The sequence below is a fragment of the Aethalodelphis obliquidens genome, unplaced genomic scaffold, assembly GCF_003676395.1.
Source record: "Aethalodelphis obliquidens isolate GAN/ISIS:26980383/991018 unplaced genomic scaffold, ASM367639v1 scaffold12, whole genome shotgun sequence".
Classification (NCBI taxonomy): domain Eukaryota; kingdom Metazoa; phylum Chordata; class Mammalia; order Artiodactyla; family Delphinidae; genus Aethalodelphis; species Aethalodelphis obliquidens.
In genome coordinates this window covers 22,127,696-22,150,584 of record NW_020837956.1, presented here as the reverse complement: position 1 = coordinate 22,150,584, position 22,889 = coordinate 22,127,696, and the positions used below count along the sequence as shown (strand labels likewise).

Sequence of the window (22,889 nt, the reverse complement as noted above, 5' to 3'; positions counted from 1 at the left end):
CATTAAAAAAAAAAAAAATCATACAATGAGGTGAGAGCAGGGCAAAAGTGCTATGTATGACTGTAGCCCAAGTGGAATGGTTATTAAACAAATGTGGTCAGAATAACAGGGACAAAACAGGCTCACATCTTTCTTCAGTCTTCCAATGTGGGATAGAGGACTGAGTACAGAAGGTACCAGAGGCATACAGGTCAAAAGTATTAAAAATATAAAAACTAAAACACCATCTAATGTCAACTAATATTTTTGAATAATTATATATATATATATATATATATATATATATATATATACCTCCTTACTCCCAGCTGAGAAAAGTCCTGGAGAAAGAATAAAAGGTTGGATAGGGAGGTGCTGAATGAGCTAATTTTGGAACTACAAGGTGCAAGAAGAGAGGGCAGGAGAAATACATATATGTATGTGTATGGGGGATTAGCGAGTGGGGGCCGGACAACTATAGGATGGCATAAAGGTATGTGGGACAATCAGGATGCAGAAAAAAAGGAGCAGAAAGAATTGCTGAGACATTTATCAAAGTTCCTGATGAAAAATGTTTTAATTCATTGAAGAAGACAAGCAAAGTATGACAGTGTCAAATAACTATAAACCAAGATTTTATTTTCTATTTTGCCAATTAATTATAGTAAATTTTAAATTTCAAAATGACTCCTGTCACCACATTGTAATTATCTCTAGGCTAGTTCTTCCTGCCATGCGCTGGTGTAGGTAAAAGAAATATAAATGGAATTAATTTTATTGTAAGCAAAATATGATCAGAAGGCTAAATCAGCACACAAAAATAATGTATTCTGGAATCAGTTATTAAAAACGTTAATTTACCTACTATGTTTGGTTTTTAGTGCTCATGCTTCTTTCACATTCCCATCATCACGAATAATCAAGAACTGATTATATTGTATTTGAGCTTCACAATACATTTGTAAGATGGGTCAGGACAGGCATTATCATCATTTCTGTCTTAGGAAGGAAGTGAGAACTCAAAAAAGTAATGGCTTATCAAAATGTACATAGCTGTTAGGTAGATGAGCCTAAATCTTAATTCTGGACTTAGGATTCCACTGCCATGGTCTTTAAATCATTCTATGCTACTTTCTTTGACAATCAACTTTCTCTCAATTTTTTTAAATGAAAACTTTAAAAATCTACTCTCTTAGCAATACTGTATTATTAACTATAGTCATGCTGTTGTACATTACATCCCTGTGACCTATTTATTTTATAACTGGGAGTTTGTTCCTTTTGAGCCCCTACGCGTTTCACTCACCCCCACCCCTACCTCTGGCAACCACCCATCTGTTCTTTGTATCTATGAGCTTAGTTTTTAAATTAAATACATTTTTTTTAAGATCCCACATATAAGTGATCTCAAACGGTATTTGTCTGACTTATTCCACTTAGCATAATGCCCTCTAGGTCTATCTAATTCTTCTTCTTTTTTTTCCCCTGGATTAGCACCTGCTTATTTTTCAAGACTTGGCTCAGGAGGCATCTTATCCAGGAACTTTCCCCTGTTCTTCCACAGAACCTGCAGGTACTTAGCACACCATACTACAATGATCTACCTTTGTGTCTGCCTTCTTTGGACTATAAATTCCTCAAGAGCAATGACCATGTTATACTAATTGCAGTATCCCTAGCACTTAGCACGCTCTCAGTATTTCAGTATTATGTACAAGTAATCAAAATACTGGAGCAACATTCATCACAAAAGCCCACTTCACCTTGCTCTGCCTAGAATGCAGATACTAGGGTACGAAGAGCTGGCCAAGTAATGGATTGCAAAAGGGACTGCTTAGTAATACCAAACGATAGGTGCTCTTTCTTTGTCATACGTAATTTACCTTTTAACATATATTTTCTTTGAAGGGACCAAAATTAGCAAATTTCCCATGAATGATTTCATTTGAATTTAGGGAATTCAGTTGACAGAAACATGTTTAATGGAACATTAATTTAAAGATTGATTGGTAACTGATAAGCAACTTTGAAGACCAATTTAAGGAGCAGAAAGAATACTAAAGGATGATATTATATTCCTCTACTATTGGGAACGCATGATACTTCTTGCACCAACATTCCTCTGGCTTTTACTTTCCTGAAAAAGTGACTGCAAAGAGATTTTTCTGTTCTAAATTTGACAAGAAGCTTCTGGTGGAAGGCAGGTTCGAGGGTACCGTAATATGTCAAACACATGTAACCTTTTCTAGGTACAGTATAAAATTTTGGCCTTTTTTTTTTTTTTAAAGTAATCTAGGTCCAACATTTCATCCACTTTGGATCTAAAAGCTTCTAAATTCACTTATGCCACCTTCCAATTAAAATCTTTTGAGAATTAAGCAATCATTTCCTGACTTGCCAAGGATTAAATTTAGATGCTTGGTTGAACATGAGCCTTACCTCTCCAGCCATCACTTTTAATTGGAGCATGTAAAAGGATAACACAGGGTTTTAGTTGACATCATAGTCTATTGCCATGGAAATGTAAACATGGGTTTGTATTAAGCTTGTCTCAAAACAAGTTTTAGGGGTACAGAGAGATGGAAGACAAGAGATAAATTATGTAAAATGGATCCTCTCAATGTTGGAGTGCCCTCGGAGCACAGACCTCAGTGATCTCATCCTGTCTCATGGCTTTAAATACCATCTATACACTGATGACTCTCAAATTCATATCTCCAGCTAGATCTCTCCTCTGAACTCCAAACTCATATATTTAACTGTCTTCTTGACCCCTTCAGCTGGATGTCTAACAGGCATCTCAAATCTCACACGTCCAGCCTGAGCTCCTGATACTGCCCTCTCCCTACGCGGCTTGCTCTGTCACAATCTTCTATATCTCAGCACACATCAACTTCCCCTTCCACTTGCAGAGGGCATAGAACTTGGGGTAATCCTTGACCTATCTCGTACTCCTCAGCAAATCCTGTCAGCTCTACCCTCAAAATATAATCAGAAGATGCCCACTTCTCCCCACTTGCACTGTTTTCAAGCTACCATCATTTCTTGCCTGGATTATTGTAATTAACTCTGACCTGGTCTCCTTGTTTGTGCCCTTGCGGGTCATACTATGTCACTTGTCTGCTCAAACCCTCCACTGGCCTTTCATTTCATCCAGGGTAGGACCCAATGTCCTTTAACCATCAATTGCCCTCCCCTCTCCCTTATTTTCTTCTTCAGCTACACTGGACTCCTTGTAGTTCATTGATAATAAGAGGTCTGCTCCTGCCTCAGGGCCTTTGCATATGCTCTTCTTCTGGTTCTCTGTATGGCTTGCTTCCTTTCTTCCTTTAGGTCTTTACTCAAATCACCTTCTCAGTGAGGCTTTCTGTGGCCAATGATCTAAAATTACTACTTTCATCCCTCTTTCATGCTTTATTCTCCTCCTCAGCATTTATCTAACAGAGAATGTATTTTACTTATTTCTAACTGATACTGTCTCTTCCACTAGAATGTAAGCTCCATGAGGCAAGGATTTTTTGCTGTGTTTTTCATTGCTGTATCCTCTGCACCTTGGGAAGTCCAGAGGCACATGGTATAAAATCAATAAATATTTGCTGAATAATTTAAAAAATGGGTGACACATGTCATAAGAAATAAAGATTAGTGAAAGCATGATTAACCAAGGTCTATGAGCCTAACGTCTAAAAAGTTTCATCTGTTGTTAGGTTCTCATGGGAATCTGTCTTTGGAGGAACTTTGACTTAATTTTCCACAAGAACAGACTTGATTTCTCTTATCTCTGCAATGTGGAACTTCAGAGATGACTGTTCGAGGAGGAAGAGAATAATGATAAATACAGGTGGGTATTAAATAATGTTCATTGTTTGTCATGTTGGATGAGCTAATGATTTTTAAAAGTTATTAGTACATAGAGCTTACTATTCATAGTGGACTGAAATTAGAAATGAAAAAAGTTGCTCATTGATTGAATTAGCAGTGTCTGGCACACAGTAATGTAATATATAAAGTGAGTTGGACTTGGATGCCATCCAAGAGGGCTAAGTTATTGAAGTAGTTTTATTTCTGAAGTGATTTTACAGTATAGGCATGGGTGTCCAGGCTGGTTATGGTTAAACTTAGATAGGAAGTAAGGAACAGTAATGATGATACTATCTTTAGATCTGAACATTATAAAGTTGTTATTCCTTGAACATTATAAAGTTGTTATTCCTTGCCATTTTACAAAGTAAACACTTAATGAATGCACAGACTATACGCCCTTAAATGAACTGTACATGAAAAGGGCAATAAATATGAGCCAGAGTTAGAGGTACAATGATACAATGGAAAGATAAAGGTTGAGGGGCTTCCCTGGTGGCGCAGTGGTTGAGAGTCCACCTGCCGATGCAGGGGGCGCGGGTTCGTGCCCTGGTCCGGGAAGGTCCCACATGCCGTGGAGCGGCTGGGCCTGTGAGCCATGGCCGCTGAGCCTGCACGTCCGGAGCCTGTGCTCCGCAACGGGAGAGGCCACAACAGTGAGAGGCCTGCATACCGAAGGACAAAAAAAAAAGAATGAGAAACCTGGGTTCCCACTAACTGGCTGTATGATTTGGGGTGAGTCATTTAACCTCTCTTAATTACCTCATCTGTAAAATGTGGAGGATGGACTGCTAGGCTTCAATGATTCTCCAAGCTCTAAGTATTATAAGATTTTTTGACTTTAATCACTGTGGTATGCAGAATTATGCCCCACCCCCAGACCAACCCTGCCTCAAAGATGTCCACATCCTAATCCCCGGAACTTGTGAATACGTAATGTTACATGGTAAGGGGGGAATAAAGGCTGCTAATAAGCTACCTTAAAATAACGAGATAATCCTGAATTATCCATTTGGGCGCAATGAAATCACAAGGGTTCTTAAAATGTAGAAGAGGGAGGCAGAAGAGTGAGTGTCAGAGTTATGCCATTGCTGGCTTTGAACATGGAGGAAGAGGCCATGAGCTAGAATGTGAGCAGTCTCTAGAAGCTAGAAAAGGCAAGAAAAAGATTTCCCTTAGAGCCTCCAGAAAGGAACGCAGTCCTACAACTTGATTTTAGCCCAGTGAGACTTGTGTCAGACTTCTGACTTGCAGAATTATAAGTATTAAATTTGTATTGTTTAAGCCATTAAGTTTGTGGTAATTTGTTACAGAAACAATAGAAAAATAATACAATCATGATATGTACCATAACCAGTGAAGTTGGACCCAAGTTTATCATAGAAGCAGGCTTTTAAATAAAAATCCTATACTCAGGTATTTTGTAAAGATCTTCAGAGGCAGAAGTAATCAGAAGAGAAATCATGAAAAGTTTGTTAGCAAAGTCGTGGGAGAGAATCTATAGGGGAATAAAAGTTTTAATAGTGACTCATGTGAAGAATAGAAACCTGGATATCTTATAAAGGAAAGAAAATGGCAAGAGAAGAGAAATTAGAAAGGTTATCCAGGGACTTCCCTGGTGGCGCAGTGGTTAAGGATCCACCTGCCAATGCAGGGGACACAGGTTTGAGCCCTGGTCCGGGAAGATCCCACTTGCCACGGAGCAACTAAGCCCGTGAGCCACAACTACTGAGCCTGTGCTCTAGAGCCCGCGAGCCACAACTAATGAAGCCCACACGCCTAGAGCCCGTGCTCCACAACAAGAGAAGCCACTGCAATGAGAAGCCCGCGCACCGCTACAAAGAGTAGCCCCTGCTCACCCCAACTAGAGAAAGCCTGCACAGCGACAAAGACCCAATGCAGCCAAAAATAAATAAATAAAATAAATTTATTAAAAAAAAAAAAGAAAGGTTATCCACAATGTAAGAGTTTCTTCTCTGGACCTCACTTTACTCATCTATAAACTGAAGAGATTTAGAGATTATAAATAATCTCTAAATTCCTCTAGCTCTGAAATAAGCTTTTAAATCCTGACAGATGCTAACATGGTCATTTGAGACCCTGCCCTCCCCAAAGTTTGAAGAGTATTCATCTTAGAAAGTACTATAATTATTGTTAATGTGTGATGGTCAAGCTTCACAGAAAGCTCTGACTTAGTTTAACAAGAAGGTGGCTCTGAATTCTAACCCTGGCATTCTTATTCAGGTAGGGTGGGAAAATTATTTAGCTTTCCTTCTCTTCTGTACTTCACATATAGAATTATGGTAAAATTTTAACTAGATGGATTTTCTAAGGAATGAATTATTTTAGATATCTGAAGGTTTATTCCTTTATGTAACTAAATTTTAAGTATATTTGATGGAACTATTTCTAAAATAAAATACGTGCCCCATTTGTAAATAAAATTTAACGATAATCATATTCCCTTTTCTTGAAAAGAGTCATCGCTAGTAACATCAATTACTATAGTGAGCTGTCAGACAGTGATGCTCTAGACAGTAGTCAGCAAACTATGGCCTGCAGGCTGATTTTGTAAGGCATAGTTTTCACATTCTGTACCTGTTAAAAAAATAAAATAAAAAAGAATATGTGACCGAGACCAAATGTGGCCCAGAAAGCCTAAAATAATTACTATCTGGCTCTTTGAAGAAAGGTTTGCTGACTCTAGCTCTAGAGAAAGATGTGTAGGCCTCTTCACCAAATGTCCAGAACTAGATTGGACTTTATGTTCTGTCACTAAAGGAAGCACATCTATCTTGGCACAATGTAGCTCAAATATTTGCGGGAAAAAAAAGGCTCTTGGTGTTTTGTGTTTTTTTTGCCACACTTGCACACCTGTGGGATCTTAGTTCCCTGATCAAGGACTGAACCTGGGCCCGCATCAGTGGAAGGGCAGAGTCCTAAACACCGGACCGCCAGGGAATTCCCCCAGGCTCTTGGCATTTAAAACTCTTTTGTTGTTTGTTGATACACTCTCCTCACTTCCAAGTTTTTGGTGATTACTATACCTGCCCCTTGCAGTCTCTCCCCCTTTCTAATTTCCACCTTTCTAATCTCGGTCTGGAATTGTGATAACCTAGTTTATAAACATTTTAAGCAATGTAAGATTAAGTTGGTTATGTGAAGGCCCTAAAACTATTTTCTAAGTAAAACACAGGTGGTTTAGTGCAGGGATTTGGTGACTTATTCTGATTGTCCCAAGGCCTTTTTATTTAGTATTTCCAGGTTCTCGGCTATCCTTTGGAAAAGGAAGGTTGCAGGACAGATAAAGTCTTACTGTAGTATGATCATTTTTTATTTTTATAATATAAAAATAGCATTATATCTAAAATGCCACTCACCAAAAAATTAAACTGAAGCAACCTGAATGGTAGGATTTCTTGGGATATGTTTTTTTTCTTTATAATAAATAAACATTGCTTTTACAATCAAAAAAGCCATTTTCATTAAAAAAAAAAAAGATAAATTGGGAAGATCTCTTCATCCAATCTCACTGACCTAACTCAACTATTTTCATCTAGCATATTTTGTTTATTTGATCACATTTTTTTAATGGTTGTAAATATTGTGCTTACGGATTTTTATTTTGACTCACACTTGGTTTGCCATAGGTAACCTATGGTTACTCTAATAGTGAAAAATATGCGGTAAAGATGAAATGCGGGAAAGCCAACAATCAATACGGTGAAAGATGACCGCCTAAAATTTTGACCTCTGCTCCACTCATTTTATACACGTTCACACGAATAATACCCAATCTGGATAATATTATAGCTCAAAACACTTTAGTTCATTCAGCCTTCAAACAACGCTGTGAGGCGGGCACATTCTCGGGGGTAAAATGACGTGGCCAAAGTCACTCGGCTAGCCAGAGGAGAGTTCAGCAGTCTGGTCAAGAAAACAGGAGCAGGTCTTTGGAGGCGCTGCTAGTTACACTAGAGCTTTCCCTACAGCCCGGCCTTTACGTTCCCTCATCTGACAGTTACGTTTACAAACTCAAACCCTGCCTCTTCTACTCTATCGAGGCACGCTGCGGGCTGCGGAAACCTGGAGCTCACACCACAAGTCAACATCCCCAAAGCCCCAGTGCCAAAGCAGTGAGAAGAGAGAGCGCAGTCCGCCCTTCGCTCCAGCCGCAGACTCTGCGTGAGGGCCCCGGACTAACCTGACCAGGTCGGTCATGCAGGAGCCCACCACCACCACCACCGCCGCCGCCGCCACCTCCTCCTGCCACTGCCTCCCGGGCTCCCCAGACGCGGCCATTGCGCAGTCGGCGCTCTCCCACCTGGAGGCTGCCCTTTAACCTTTGCCCGACACCGTAACCAGAGACCCAGCTCCCAAGCTCCCTAACGCCGCGGGCCTTCCGGACGCCCACGAGGGTCGCCCACCTGGATGCCCGAAATAACCCCGCCCACCTACTGCCCCCAGTTCTCCCAGGAATTGTCTCCCTGCACAGCATCTCGTTACACAGCCCTCCTAATCGTTCCACGCTCCGCGCAGCTCGCCGCACACGAGGCAGGCGCGGAGGAAGGAACTTTCAGGCACTACAGGGACGCCCTTCCGAGCGCCCGGCCTGGTGCGGCCGGGGACGCGCACGCCGCCCGGCTCCTGGGCCGCAGAGGGGACGGGGCGGGGCGGGACGTCCGGGGACGCGCACGCATCTGGCCCGCGGTGCGCGCGCAGGTTGGTGCGTCGGTCGGGGGCGCGCTCGGGTAACCTGTACCCCCACGCAGTCGCCGGTTACCGATCGGACTAAGTTCCAGGTACCTGGACTGGGGCTGGTGCGGGGAGGTTGGATCCCGAGTCGCACAGGTGGCGCTGAGGACCGTGGTTTAAATATGCCCAGGGCTCGCCTTCTCTTCCTATAGAGAAGGCCCCTGTTCCAAAGATGCCCTGCTCATCCCCATGACGCTGGTCCCCTCAAGAACGAGCCCCCAAGGCCAGAGGCTGCTCTCTCCACACTTAGCCCGCCCCCTGGTCCCTGAATAAGCTCAGACTCCCTCCTTCCCGCCTGATGAGGGAATCATACAATTTGGGGGAAGGAAGAGCGTCCCCTTTTAGTTGTTCCCTTTTAGAGCGGGGTGGTCATTCTTTGGGTTCGAGCCGACTTGTTTTTCTTGAATGTTGCCCCTTGGAGAAATTGCTTCCCCAGTGTAACTTCCCTCGTGCGCTGTATGACGTCGACGTGACGCAGCAGGACGCCACCCCTTTCCGTTCCATGACGTAAGCTGGGCACATGTTTCCGTGTTTGTCATCCCATCTTAATTGCAAGAAACTAGGCGATGCTTTAGACGTCTTTGTATTCCCCAGACTACCCATCAGAGGACCTCATGTGACCCTATCTTGAGGCAGCAGACCCCTGTAAAAATTGTATTTTTGCATTTTCCTTGTGTATGTTACACGTCAAAATCAGGAAGTAGAAAATGCACAACTGGCATTCAAGGGAGGCTGGCCACCGTAAAATTTTGACTATCTGGGATCTATTATTGTGCTTTGATGTGTAAAAGCTACTACTGGGGGGTGATCTCTCATCCGTGTCCCTGGCTCAAATGCCAAACAGCCATCATTTTTGGCTGTTCGGTGACCTCTGATTTTGGAGTCAGGTTTTTTTTTTTTTCCCTCAGAGAAGTCACAACAGCTACGGTTGAAACATTTTAATGCTGCATGAAATCTTGCACTGTCAAAAGATAGTATTATGGCTGTTCTGGAAACAAAGACAAATTCATTCCTTCAGGTGTCATTCTAAGGTCATGAGAGTTGCTGAATTGGATGGGGTGTTGTCACCTGAAGTATAGTTTGGTTTCTGGAGCAGGTTTGTTCCCTTTAGCATTTGCCTAGTGAATCACTCAGGCCAGCTTCAGCAGTAGGCCAAGAGTAGTCTAATTTTTTCTAGTTGTCAAGCAACCATTAGTTTAAATTCATGACTTTTTGTTCATTTTACTAGATGTATGTGTTAAAAGAAACATAAATTCACTTTGATGCTTTTCTCTTTGGTGATTGAAGTTATGTTTATTTGAGAAGAAGATGAGTATAGTGGACTTTGAGAGAGATCTGAATTTGAATTCCGATCCTCTGCTTGCTAGGTTTGTGACTTTGAACAAGTTACTTAGTCTTGCCGAGCGTTAGTTTTCTTATCTGTGAAATGGGAACAATAATACTAATCAGAGAACAAGGTAGTTATTGGGAAGTAAATGAAATTACAGATAGAGATGTATAATATAGTGCTTGATACTCAGTAGATTTTCAGAATGTGTTGGTTCTGTTTCCCTTTTTCATAGAAATGAGAGGTCAAATAATAATAGGTATTGTGGGGAAATACATGGAAGAATAATTTTGTAATGTAGGTAAGGTCCTTTTGCTTTTTCCAAGATGAGTATTTCTGTTTTGCATATGATCTAGATAAGCATCCTTTCAAGAACTGTGACATCAGTGGGTAGAAATAAAAGTGGAAATGTTGCAGAATAGGAAAAAAATAGACTTCAAAGTGATAATATGGTCTAGTATACTATTAAAAGACAAATTATAAAAGTTATCCATATCATCTGTAAAATGGGAATTCTAATATATGCCTTACCGTCCAGAGTTGTGAAGGTCCACTGCACTAATGTATATGGAAGCTCTTTATAAGTGATAAAGTGTTATGAAAATGTACATGATTTTAATGACTGAATACAGTGCATTAGATGTTTATTCTTATTTTGTGATGAAATATTGGAATGGTGGAGGAAGATCATCTGTTAAGTGGTCGGAAGAGGAGGTCGTTTTATATTTGCAGAAAGGATGATTTGAGTACTAAAGTATAAAGCTTTTTCTGCTTCAGAGGTACTTCTGGGTGTCATCACTATGTAGGGTCACAGTGTTATTATTTTTTGAAAGATCACTGCAGTTCTGCCCTTTATTACTACTCTGAAGTGATTAAAACAGGTACTAGTTTTCAACGTTTAGCAGGGAGCTGTAAAGCCTCATATGGCATAATATATGAAAACTAGAACGAGAACATCATTTACCTGTAATTGTAACTTGCAGGAAATTAATTTGCTTTTGATGTGGGATTATCCTTTCAGATCGAGGAAGAAAATGATCATTTAAATTGACTTATTCACCTCTGAAAGTGGAGGCTTTCATTTAGAAATCTATTAAGAGGAATTCAGGTACTCCCTCCTCCAGCCCCGTGGGTTTCCAAGTAATTTAGAGATGATTTATTGCTTTTACTTTTGTATTTTCAAGTCTAAGAACTTCTTAGTGCCTTAAAGTCAAAAACTTTTAGATCCATGTTAGTTTGTGTTGCTTAATATCTGGATAGGTGTGTGCTTTCATGATTTAATTGTTAAGTAGATTTTTGCCACATCTCAGATATGCTATCTTCTACCAGATTTTTTGAGGGCATAATGTCTTCTCTTCATACCTAAACATTTCTCTAGCTTTTGTCTCCTTATTCACATAGTTATTAAAAGATGTTTATTGGGTGCTTAGTGTGTGCCAGGTACTTTTGTTAAACACTAGGGATTCAAGATAGTTTTGCAGGTGAATTCCCTAATGGCGCAGTGGTTAAGAATCCTCCTGCCAATGCAGGGGACATGGGTTCTAAGCCCTGGTCCAGGAAGATCCCACATGCTGCGGAGCAACTAAGCCCGTGCACCACAACTACAGAGCCTGCACTCTAGAGCCCATGCTCCGCAATAAGCGAAGCCACTGCAATGAGAATCCCATGCACCGCAACAAAGGGTAGCCCCCTCTCCCCGCCACTAGAGAAAGCCCGTACGCAGCAACCAAGACCGAACGCAGCCTAAATAAATAAATAAATTTATTAAAAAAAAAAAAAAGACAGTTCTGCAGGGGAGAGATCACTAAGCAGGTAATTATAATACACTGTGGAGGGGAAGTAATTAAGGGAGGTATAGCAGAAGTAAATAATTTCTAGTAAGTAACAATTGCAAGTAGGATATGCTGCTTCTAGAATTTTACGTAGTTTTATCAATCACGTTCTTACTCTTTGTGGGGACACAGAGGGAGGGATTCCTAACCTAGTGGTGTGTGCGTTTTGTGTGATGCGGAAGAGGATTGTCAGTGAAGACTTGAGGCTTCAACTAAAGTAGGACCTGCCAATTGTAAGATAGAGTGGGACAGCTTTTAAGTACAGTGAGGCAACGTAGAAATTGGCTTTGGAAAGGGGGAGGAAATTGGATTTCAGGGGTTGCTGCTGCTCCTGAAACGTCTGCGTCCCGAATAGGTGAGCAGTAGGGAGATAGGTTCTTCCAGGGGGTCATTTGAAGAGGCTGCTCTAAGACAGGAAATAAGGTATCATGCAAGAGATACTTCTGTGTGCTGTGCTAGTTTCCAGGAAGCTTGTTATATCTCCTTCCTTTGGATATTCTGATCATCATTCTTTCCTTCTCCTTTCAGTGGTGATCTGCAAGTCAAGTTAAAATGTCTCCGGAAGTGGCCTTGAACCGAATTTCTCCAATGCTCTCCCCATTCATATCTAGCGTGGTCCGCAATGGGAAAGTGGGACTGGATGCTACAAACTGTTTGAGGATAACTGACTTGAAATCAGGGTATGTACCAGAACCAATCCAAGCTTTAGCTAATAGCAAACCTTTCTCACCAGGCTTGTAAAAATTGAACACCACAGAAATTCATCAAGTCATGACCTTATCACGTGTTGACTGGTTTTGTCCAGTTCTTGACATTTTATGTTTCAAGTTGTTTTAGCTGTGCTGTGGGCCATCGCTTTATGATCAGAATGTTCTTTTTTATTTTAAAGGCATATCTCTTTGTTAACAGCGTGCCGTGTGGTTTTTAGCAAGTGTGTTTTTCATCATTGACTTGTTTTCTTGCTGTGTCTTCTGCAATTCAGTATGCACTGTAAGAGCTGGGATTTAAGATTGTGAATCTGACATTATTTGATAGCCTCTCCTAATAGGAAATTTATAATAGCTAGCCAACAATGAGTCATTTTTCACAACTGAGTTGAAAGTAACATCTCAGGCCAGAAATGTTGCATTAAAATCCCAACTTTTTCCAAGGGGGGGAAAGCGGGGGGTGGGGAGTGGGATGAACTGGGAGATTGGGATTGACATATATATACTAATATGTATAAAATAGATAACTACTAAGAACCTGCTGTATAGCACGGGGAACTCCACTTCTCTGTACAGTAGAAACTAACACAACATTGTAAAACAACTATACCCCAATTAAAAAAAAAACAAACCCAGCTTTTTATTTTGAAATACATTTACTTAAAGAAAAGTTACAAAAATGCTACAGAAAATTATCATCATTACATGATGATAATTACTCTGTAAGCCTTATTTGAATTTTGCCAGTTTTCCCATTAATGTCCTTTTTTGGTCCAGGATCCAATCCAGGATACAAATTGCATTTACCTGTGACAGTTCCTGTCTTTCTTTGTCTTTCATGATTTTGAAGCTTTTAAAGGTAGCACTGGTTAGTTACTTTGTAAAATGTTGCTCAGTACAGGTTTGCCTAATGTCTTCCCTTTATTAGAGTGAGAAACACATTATTTTTCCACCCAAGAATACGACAGAAGAGATGTTGAACCATTTTCAGTGCATCAAATCAGGGAGTACATGATGTTCATAAGTCTAGTTATTGGTATATTAACTTTGACCACTTGGTTAAGATTGTGTGTACCAGGTTTCTCTACTGTAAAGTTAACTGACTTTCCCTTTGTAATTCGTAAGTGTCTTGTGGAGTGACATTTTGAGACTGTGCAGATGTTCTGTTTCTCATCATACTTTTGTCCATTAATTTCAGCATCCATTAATTGTTCTTGCCTGCAATAATTGTTACTGTGGTTCTTGTATAAGGGTGATTTTTAATGTCCCTATTCCTCCCACATTTAGTAATTTGAATTCTGTAAAGAAGCACTATTCCTTCCCACCCCCCAATTATTTATTTATTCTGATATTTATTTATTTCAGTATGAAATTTTAGGTATTTATTTTATTCTTTTGGTTATAATCCAAATACTATATTCATTTATTTTTTTGGCTCAGTTGTTCTAGTCTTTGTCACTGAGAGCCCTGTCAAGGTGGCTTTTGAGCATATCCCCATCATTTTTTGAGCATTTTCTTACTAGAAACATTACATTCTTGATTCTTTTAGCTTTTGTTTTTTAAGCTCTTTTGTTTTTGCCTTCTGCAAATCTTGCTATTTTCAGACTAAGCTGAAGACCTTGATATAAGGTAGTAAGTTAGAGAAGACTAGGTTAGTTGGACATTTTATTGGAATGGTAGGCTGTTTTTTAAAAGATCTGGTATTACCTTCAATTTAATTAATCAGCAGGCCTGGGGTTTCCTTTTGGGGTAATGAAAATGTTCTAAAATTAGTTAGTGGTGATGGTTACACAACTCTGTAAATATACCAAAAAATGACGGATTTATGCACCTATAAGGGTGAATTTTATAGTTTGTGAATTATATCTCATTAAAGTTGTCATTAAAAAAAAACACATCTGTGTACCAGGGATGTTTACTGGCTTGAATGGCTAGGACATGCAAAAAGGTCTTTTTTCTTTAGTTTGTCACAAGCATTCTTTTCAGAGGTATTGAAGACATGAGAGGGGATTGATGCCCAGAGGACTGGGGACTGGTTTATGTAAGATGATATAAACATGTAAACCTGAACTTCCTACTCCTTTATTGGTATTCTGAGAGAACAGTTGGATTCATCAACATAAGGTCACTTTACTTTTTTGTAGACTCCCTTTTTGGTGCTTCCCAAATCCTGAATGTTTAGTTGAGTGTTTATTTGTTTTTTTTTTTTGCTGTACGCGGGCCTCTCACTGTTGCGGCCTCTCCCGTTGTGGAGCGCAGGCTCTGGACGCGCAGTCTCAGTGGCCATGGCTCACGGGCCCAGCCCCTCCGCGGCATGTGGGACCCTCTCGGACCGGGGCACGAACCCGTGTCCCCTGCATCGGCAGGCGGATTCTCAACCCCTGCGCCACCAGGGAAGCCCTAGTTGAGTGTTTAAATGCAAAGAGTGGATCTGATGATCAATTTGAAATGAATCCACTAAACCTGGCTGTGTCTGGACTCGCTCTGTGAAAAATATTTGAAACAGTGTTTAATGACTTGTAGTATTTATGGAATTTACTTTCTTTTGATTTAAAAAAAGAATAAAAATACCTCTACCTACATTAACAAAGCTGCTACACATAAAATGATGTGAAAAGCCTTATTAATCTAGAGCATTATTGATGCCTTTTATGTAGTACTTGGCTGAAAGATTCATGAAAGTTCTTTCGAAGCTCATTAACAATTCTTTCCTCGGTCCTTCCGTCAACCAAAGTGTGAATTCCTCAAGTTTCTATAGCAAAACAATGGCAGAGTTAGAGAAGAGAATTTTTTTCTTTTGGTGTGTCACTTTTGGCATTTCCCTTTCTTTTAGATCAGCAGCACTCAGTTATGAGAATTGGGATTAACATTTGGAATTTCTATTAACTCAACTGGCACATACTCTGTAGGACACAGTGTACACGGAAGTATAAAATGAGGAGACTGATTTTTAGAGGTCATAAGAACCAGTCTTGTTACTGTATATAGCTACTTGCCCTTGAAGAGATGAGGTACCAGAGTATCTATATTCTAGGTCTGACTCACAGAAGGAATAGATAGGCAAGAATCTATGCAAAGTAAGTTTTGTTTGCTTTTTTTGTAATCGCAATTCATCTTTATTTCTCTTATGGCAACTAAATCTTTCTACCTTATCTAAGATTATGTGTGTTTCTAAACTCCGTTGCTAGGCTGTCAGTATTAAGGCCAGGATTCTTGTTTAATTAATTAATTTTTTAATACTCTTAAAAAATTTTTTTTTTATTTGTTTTTGGCTGCGGTGGGTCTTCATTGCTGCACGCGGGCTTTCTCTAGTTGTGGCGATGGGGGGCTACTCTTCGTTGTGGTGCGTGGGCTTCTCATTGTGGTGGCTTCTCTTGTTGCGGAGCACAGGCTCTGGGAGCGCGGGCTTCAGTAGTTGTGGCACGCAGGCTCAGTAGTGTGGCTTGCGGGCTCTAGAGCGCAGGCTCAGTAGTTGTGGCGCACGGGCTTAGTTGCTTCATGGCATGTGGGATCTTACTGGACCACGGAGCGAACCTGTGTCCCCTGCATTGGCAGGCGGATTCTTAACTACTGCGCCACCAGGGAAGCCCTGCCCGTCTTTTAAGTGGATTGTTTATATATTTTTATTGATCTTAAAATATTATTTACGTATTTTGGATACTAATCTTTCGGCAGTTACATATATTACAAATATCTGCATTTAGTCTGTGGCTTATGTTCTTAATTTGGTGCTACTGATGTCCAGAAGTTTTAATTTAATGAAGTCAGATTCATCAATATTTTCCTTTTTAGATTTGGGCCCGTGCGTGCGTGCGTGTGTGTGTGTGTGTGTGTGTGTATTTGTAAGAGAGAGAAAGGGACCACTTCAGGAAATTCTGTCCTACACAAAAGTAATATATTTTTCTCTATGAATTTTAAAGTTTTCCTTTTTTTTTTTTTTTTGTGGTACTCGGGCCTCTCACTGTTGTGGCCTCTCCCATTGCGGAGCACAGCCTCCAGACACGCAGGCTTAGCGGCCATGGCTCACGGGCCCAGCCGCTCCGCGTCATGTGGGATCCTCCCGGACCAGGGCACGAACCCGTGTCCCCTGCATTGGCAGGTGGACTCTCAACCACTGCGCCACCAGGGAAGCCCAAATTTGGGTTTTGAGAGAGAATCAAGAATGACTTCTTTTTTAGCTTGAGTGAGTGGGTAGGTAGATGGTCATGCCATCTGCTGACATGGGAAGGTGAGAAGATTGATGGAGGAACGGCTTTAATCTGGATTGATTGTTGTCTAGGTCTGCCAGGCAGCTCTCATTGTATCACTGTATCATTCCCTTTGCCTCTTTCCTGTGTTGAATCTCATATCTTACTTTCTTGTTTTACCCTCTAGCTTTGTTGGAGCATGTACTCCAATAGCATCCTAAGAAAAGGAGAAGAGGAGGTTCATTTTTGAGTACCTGAGAGTCTGAAAATATCTTTATTCTACTTTAAACTTGGTTGATAATTTGGGCAGGTGCAAAAGTGTAGGTTGCAAATTATCTTCCTTTTGAATTTTGGAGGCCTTGATCTGTAAGCTTGGGGACCCCCAACACATATTGTTGTTTTATGGATGTAGTATTTTCTTTTCTGTAGGATATTAACTGTAGTTTTTTTTTTTTTCAGTTGAGGTATAATTGACTAAATGTTTAAAAAATGTTTAAATATTTCTTCTATACCTTGCATTATCTCTGTTTTGCTGTCTTTCATGTTGGTGGCTTTCCTTAAACTGATGATTCTTGGCTGTCCATGTCTATTAAAGGCTGAAGTTCTAAAATGTGAATTTGAAGCTCTTTGAGCATAGGTGGGCTTGTCAACCACTGAGCTTCACTGCATTGTGATCAAGCAGTGTGGTGTTGTGATTTATATTTATCTCATATATATTTGGTCTTCAGCCACAGTTCTAGGCTCATAGCTCCCCAAACCCTTGAAATTTCCTGAATGGCAAGAGCGGTGAAGTAATATTTGGTCTCTTGTCCTCAGTTCCTGAAAATGCTTGAGGGAAGGTGACTTTTGGATCCCACCCAAGGGTGGGAGCTGGTTGCCAGGAGAACAAACCCTGTGCTTGGAAGGTTGGAACTTTCAGTCCCACCCCTTGACCTTTGGGGAGGGAAGAGGGGCTAGAGGTTGAATCAGTCACTAATGGCCAGTGATTTAATCAATCATGCCTATGTAATAATGCAGCTGCCATAAAAACCCAGAAGTTCTGGCTGTTGATTCGATCCTTTAATGTCCCTTTATAGTGAGTCAGTAATCTAGTGAGTAAATGGGTTTTCCTGAGTTCTGTGAGCTGTCCTTGCAAATTAGTAGAACCTGAGGAGGGGGTGGTGGGAACCTCTGATTTATAGCCAGTGGGTCCCTGGCATCTGAAGTGGAGGTGGTCTTATGGGACTGAGCCCTTTAACTGTGGAATCTGATTTTATCTCTGGATAGATAGTGTCAGAATTGAATTATCAGTGTCAGAGTTGAATTATCAGAAACCAGTAGGGTGAGAATTGCTGTTGGTATGGGGAAGCCTCCACATGTACATTGGAATTGGGTCCAGGAACTGTTTTTCAGGCAGTAGAAAACCTGGCCTTTTTATTAGGTGATTGTCAGTTTCATTATCTGGAGGTCTTTTCTCTGGGGCTATAAAAAGTTAAAGTGCCTCTATGGATGTATATATTCCTATGTGTCAGCAAAATTTCAATTATTAGACCAAAGAGTATGTAAATTTTAAGGCTTTTGATGTATTTAATATATTGGTTTATTGTATTTATATGTAAGGATATGTAAATGTACACATACTTGTTTTCAGAAATGTATTATCAATTTATACTCCCACTAGTAGTATATGAGGATGCTAGTTCCTCTAGTTTTGATAATATCAGTATTATAAATTTTGTAATATTACTTGCTAATTCAATAGACGGAAATGGTATTTGCTCTTTTATTTTGCTTTATTGGCATGTGTTTGCATGTCTGTGTGTGCGTGTGAAAATTACGAATTAATGACATTTGTCCATTTTTTTGGTGGGGTATTTGTCTTTTTCTTATTGATTTGTAAACTTTTTATATATTAGGAAGATTAACCTTTTGTCACAGGTATTAAAGATGGTTTTTCCCGAAGTTTTCAGTGTCATTCAATTAAATTAATCTATTCAATATGCAGAATATCTTAAATAGCATTCATTTTTGAGGCAGTAATAAATGTACAGCATACAAAAAATAAAAGGAAAAAAAAATAAAAGATACAGAAGGGTATTAAGCAGAAGATAAGTCTCCTTTCTATTCCTTTCCCCAAATTTTCTTCTCTGGAGGAAACTACTGCTTACCAGCTTCTTTTACTTCTTTTTAGAGGTGTTCTTTGTTGATGTAAGCCCTCTTTTTTTTTTTTTTGTTTCTATATAAGCAATAGCTGTGGTAAATTATTACAGTAATGGCTCCTGATAAAGCCTGCCTCTCTATTTATCTCTTCTCCTTTGAATATGATTTTGTCCTTCCTTTCATCAGCAGGTAGAGTCTACTTCCTCACCCCTTGAATCTGGGCTGGCTTTGTGACTTGCTTTTACCAGTAGAGTGTGGTGAAAATGATGTTGTGTGGCTTCTTAGTCTAGGCCCTAAGAGGCCTTGTGTTCTTTTTCACTCTCATGGAAGAGCCCCACAACCATGTTCAGAAGTCTCCTAGTCCAGTTTCCTTTAGAAAGAATGGCTCAGGTATCCCAGCTGTCCCAGCTGTGCTCAGCTCAGCTGAGCACAGCCAACCCATCAGCTGAGTACCGCTGAGTGGGTGAGCCATGGAGAGACCAGCAGAACTGACTGGCCAACCCGCAGATTGATGAGAAATAAAAATTGTTTTCTTAGGCCACTAAGTTTTGGGATGGCTTGTTATGTAGTAATAGATAACTGATATAGTAACATATTAAACATTCATATTAACTTGATATTTTGAAGATTATTTCATATTAGTACTTCTAGAGCTGCTGCCTCCTTTTTAATCTCTGCATATATTCCAGTGTGTGAATGTACTATAATTTAATCAGTTATTATTGATAGTTGTTCAGTTTGTATCTATCTTTTGCTATAACATGGGGTTGTAAAGAATCTTCTTTTGTATTTATCTTTGATATGCCAAAACTTTTACTTTGTAAGTTGTCATCAAATCTATTTCCTTCATGGATTCTTTTAACATTTTGCACAATTAATGCCTTTTCTACTTTGAGACCACCTATATTTTCTTCTGTAATAGTTTCATTTTTATTGAAAAGTAGTCAATTAATCTGGAATTTATTTTGGTGTATAATACACTGTAGGAATGGGATTTTATTACTTTTCTAAATAATTATCTAGTTATTCCAACACTGTTTATAAAATAAATCCTTTACTCAGTCACTATTTTGAAATGCCATCTTATATGCTAAATTCTTATATTTATTTCTGACCTTCTATTTCTTTTCAATGGTCTGTATTTGCCTTGTACAGTTATATCGCTTTTCAATTATTATAGCTTTATAATATGTTCGAGTACTTGTGGTCTCACCTGCTGGGAGTTTGACATTGCATAAAACTTCTTTATTTATTTGGAGAGAATGGACATCTTTACAACAAGGGTCAGCAAACTTTCTGTAAAGGGTCAGATAATAAATATTTTAGGTATTAAAATATTTACCATCTTACTGTTTGTGTTGTGGCTACTTAGCTTTGCCATTGTAGCACAAAATCTATGACGATACAAAAATGAATAAATGTGTTCTAACAAAATTTTATTAAAAAAATAGGTAAGTGGCCCTTGGATCATAGTCTTACAATATTGAGTATTCCTGCTTTATAATATTGAGTATACATCTTTAGGAATATGGTCAGTTTCTCTTAGTCACATCCATTTTTGTGTATGTGAATAAAGGTTTGTGTTTTCTTCATTTTGTTCCTGCACATTTACTGTTAACTTCCTAGATGTTTATTCTTTGGCTGCTATCATATAGAAATTCTTAGTGGTTTATTGGCATATAGGAAAGCCATTATAGAATTTAAAGTAGACTCAGGAGACATATTGGAAAATTTAATAATTCAGTAATCTCTTATCAGAATACTTAAGAATACTTAAGAATTTGGAGAAAAGAAACATAGCCAGGACCAGAAGAGCTCAAGCAAGGCTGGGGAGAGGGGCTGGGTAGGCACAAGCCAGAAGTCAGCGTGGTTGGGGCTGGAGCCCAGTGAGCCATCTTTAGAGGTGTTGGATCACAGCATGATATAATGGTGAGCATGTAGGTTTTTCAGCCAGTGAGGTCTGAGTTTGAATCCTTATTTTACTGCTTAGTAGCTTATGACCTTTGGCAAGTTACATACCCTTTCCGTGCTTTCTCTTAAATGGGGATGATATTAATAATTATCTTATTAAGTAGTTATGGGGGTGAGAGGCCTTGCGGAGCCCAAAAATGCTGCTATGGCTTCCAGTGGGGTTGACATGAACACTGCCGGCTCGGCAAATGAAGCTCCTGAAATTCCGGACGGCGTGGGATATTGGCTTCAGGGTGTCTACCACTTCGCCCCTGATAGGATTTCTGGAAGAACTTGATCCTCAGTTTGGGACTTTTTGCTGCGGGAGTTTGGCTGGCCAGGAATTTGAGTGACATTAAACTAATGGCCCCTCAGCCTGGCGTGTAGCCAAAAAAGACACATAGAATCCCTGTGCTGTACTTGAACCTTCCAGAAACAGAGCCTCCAGTCTGTGACCATCATAAGACTTGCCCAGAGGGGCACCTTTCCTTCCCTGCTTGATTTCCTTTCTTCGCTGAGTCCATTCAGAACACCAATCACTGGTGAGTAGTCAGGCTTCAGCTAAAGTGTTATTTTCTGTTCTGTAAAGTTCTGTACATAGTTCCTAAGTTTCTGCAGGGGATGATCTTTGCTCTTGTCCTGAGGAATAACCTAATGGTATTTTAACAAATACTTGAACTAAAGACTGCACATAAAGACAAAATAAAAAGTAGTTATGGAGATGAAATGAAATAGCTTATATAAAGCACTTAGAATAGCTTGGTCATAGTGCTCAATAAATGGTAGCTACTATTGTATTATTATTATAACATTATGTATAATGTATATATAATATATTTTCATAGTTTATATGTATATTATATATATTTATTATTTCACTGTATTATTGTTGTTAGTTGGTAGAATCACATTGGCATTCCAGAATCAGGGACTCTATAAAGAATGAGTGTCTATGCAAACGATATAAAGGAGCTGTCTAATAAGACCCAGGCGAGCAGAGCAAGGTAAGAGCTCACACATGGGGGCTTCCCTGGTCGTGGGGTGGTTAAGAATCCTCCTGCCAATGCAGGGGACACAGGTTCGAGCCCTGGCCCGGGAAGATCCCACATGCTGTCGAGCAACTAAGCCTGTGTGCCACAACTACTGAGCCTGCGCTCTACATCCCGCAAGCCACAACTACTGAGCCTGTGTGCCACAACTACTGAAGCCCGCGCACCTAGAGCCTGTGCGCCGCAATGAGAGAAGCCACCGCAATGAGAAGCCCGTGCACTACAACGAAGTGTAGCCCCTGCTCGCCGCAACTAGAGAAAGCCCTCGCAGTAACGAAGACCCAACGCAGCCAAAAAGAAATAAAATTAAATCTTTAAAAAAAAAAAAAGGGAGCTCACACATATATTACAAAGGTCAGAAATCATAGAGCAGAAAAGAACAGGAGAGTCAGAGACTTTTGTTTCCAGGGTAACTTTCTATCCTGTTCATTGCCTTTTGGAGATCTATGGAGACAGGAAAAAGTTAATGTGGCTAACTTAGACCCTGCAGGTGGATATAATTTGGAATATTTGATTAGGTTGAAGAATGAATGGGCATGGAGATACCAACTTTTTTTTTTTTCCAGCAGATAGAACCTAACAGTTTTCAACAGCTATTAGAGATTGAACATTGTTTGTCTTGGGCAGAGACATGCAGCAGTTCTTAGCAGAGGGTTGAAGAAGGCTGCCTGGCAAGGCCTGGTAAGATGGTGTGCAGGCTAGATTAGGGAGCCCTGCTGGAAGGTGGAGAGCTAGTGAGGGCAGTGGTGGGTGGGGTTTTGGATATTTTGTACTTAGGATTTTTTTGGAAAAGTCAGCGTGGTGTTATTGGCCTTGGCTCAGTGAACCCTGCAGTCACTGGCCTTGGGAACTTTTGCTAGGATTCCACAGTGTTCACACAGAGCCTGGGGTGGTGAATGCTAGGATAAATCTGAGTCCGGAGTTTTAGATGTTTGTCAGTCTTGGGCTTTTCATGCCCTGCAGTGACTTAATTTCAGGGTGACTTCACTTGGTATGGAAGTTGGGGAAGGGGAAGAGATGAAGGGAAGTAGCCAGTCTAACGTGTAAAGGAGAGGGGTATAAGATTAATTTAGTCTGTTCCTAGCTCTACTTTGCATTATTAA

General features: G+C 40.1%; 2 protein-coding genes and 1 pseudogene across 6 annotated transcripts in view; 2 read left to right on the top strand and 1 right to left on the bottom strand.

Annotated features, from left to right (window-relative positions):
• Positions 1-8,302, bottom strand: part of RBKS (ribokinase) — a 74,404-nt gene extending 66,102 nt beyond the window's left edge. For both annotated transcript variants that reach the window (XM_027113521.1, XM_027113523.1), the window contains exon 1: positions 8,045-8,302. In XM_027113521.1, the coding sequence (XP_026969322.1) occupies positions 8,045-8,142 (98 nt within the window). In that variant the 5' untranslated portion in view covers positions 8,143-8,302. The remainder of the gene's footprint in view (positions 1-8,044) is intronic.
• Positions 1,474-22,889, top strand: part of BABAM2 (BRISC and BRCA1 A complex member 2) — a 443,349-nt gene continuing 421,933 nt past the window's right edge. Inside the window, exons 1-3 of one of the 4 annotated variants that reach the window (XM_027113518.1) lie at positions 1,474-1,552; positions 3,687-3,820; positions 12,283-12,434. In XM_027113518.1, the coding sequence (XP_026969319.1) occupies positions 12,307-12,434 (128 nt within the window). In that variant the 5' untranslated portion in view covers positions 1,474-1,552; positions 3,687-3,820; positions 12,283-12,306. Of the gene's footprint in view, positions 1,553-3,686; positions 3,821-8,028; positions 8,053-8,414; positions 8,643-8,687; positions 9,103-12,282; positions 12,435-22,889 lie in introns of those variants that run through there. The other 3 variants (XM_027113517.1, XM_027113519.1, XM_027113520.1) reach the window with 3 other exon arrangements.
• On the top strand, positions 20,904-21,422 carry LOC113623909 (mitochondrial import receptor subunit TOM6 homolog pseudogene; annotated as a pseudogene).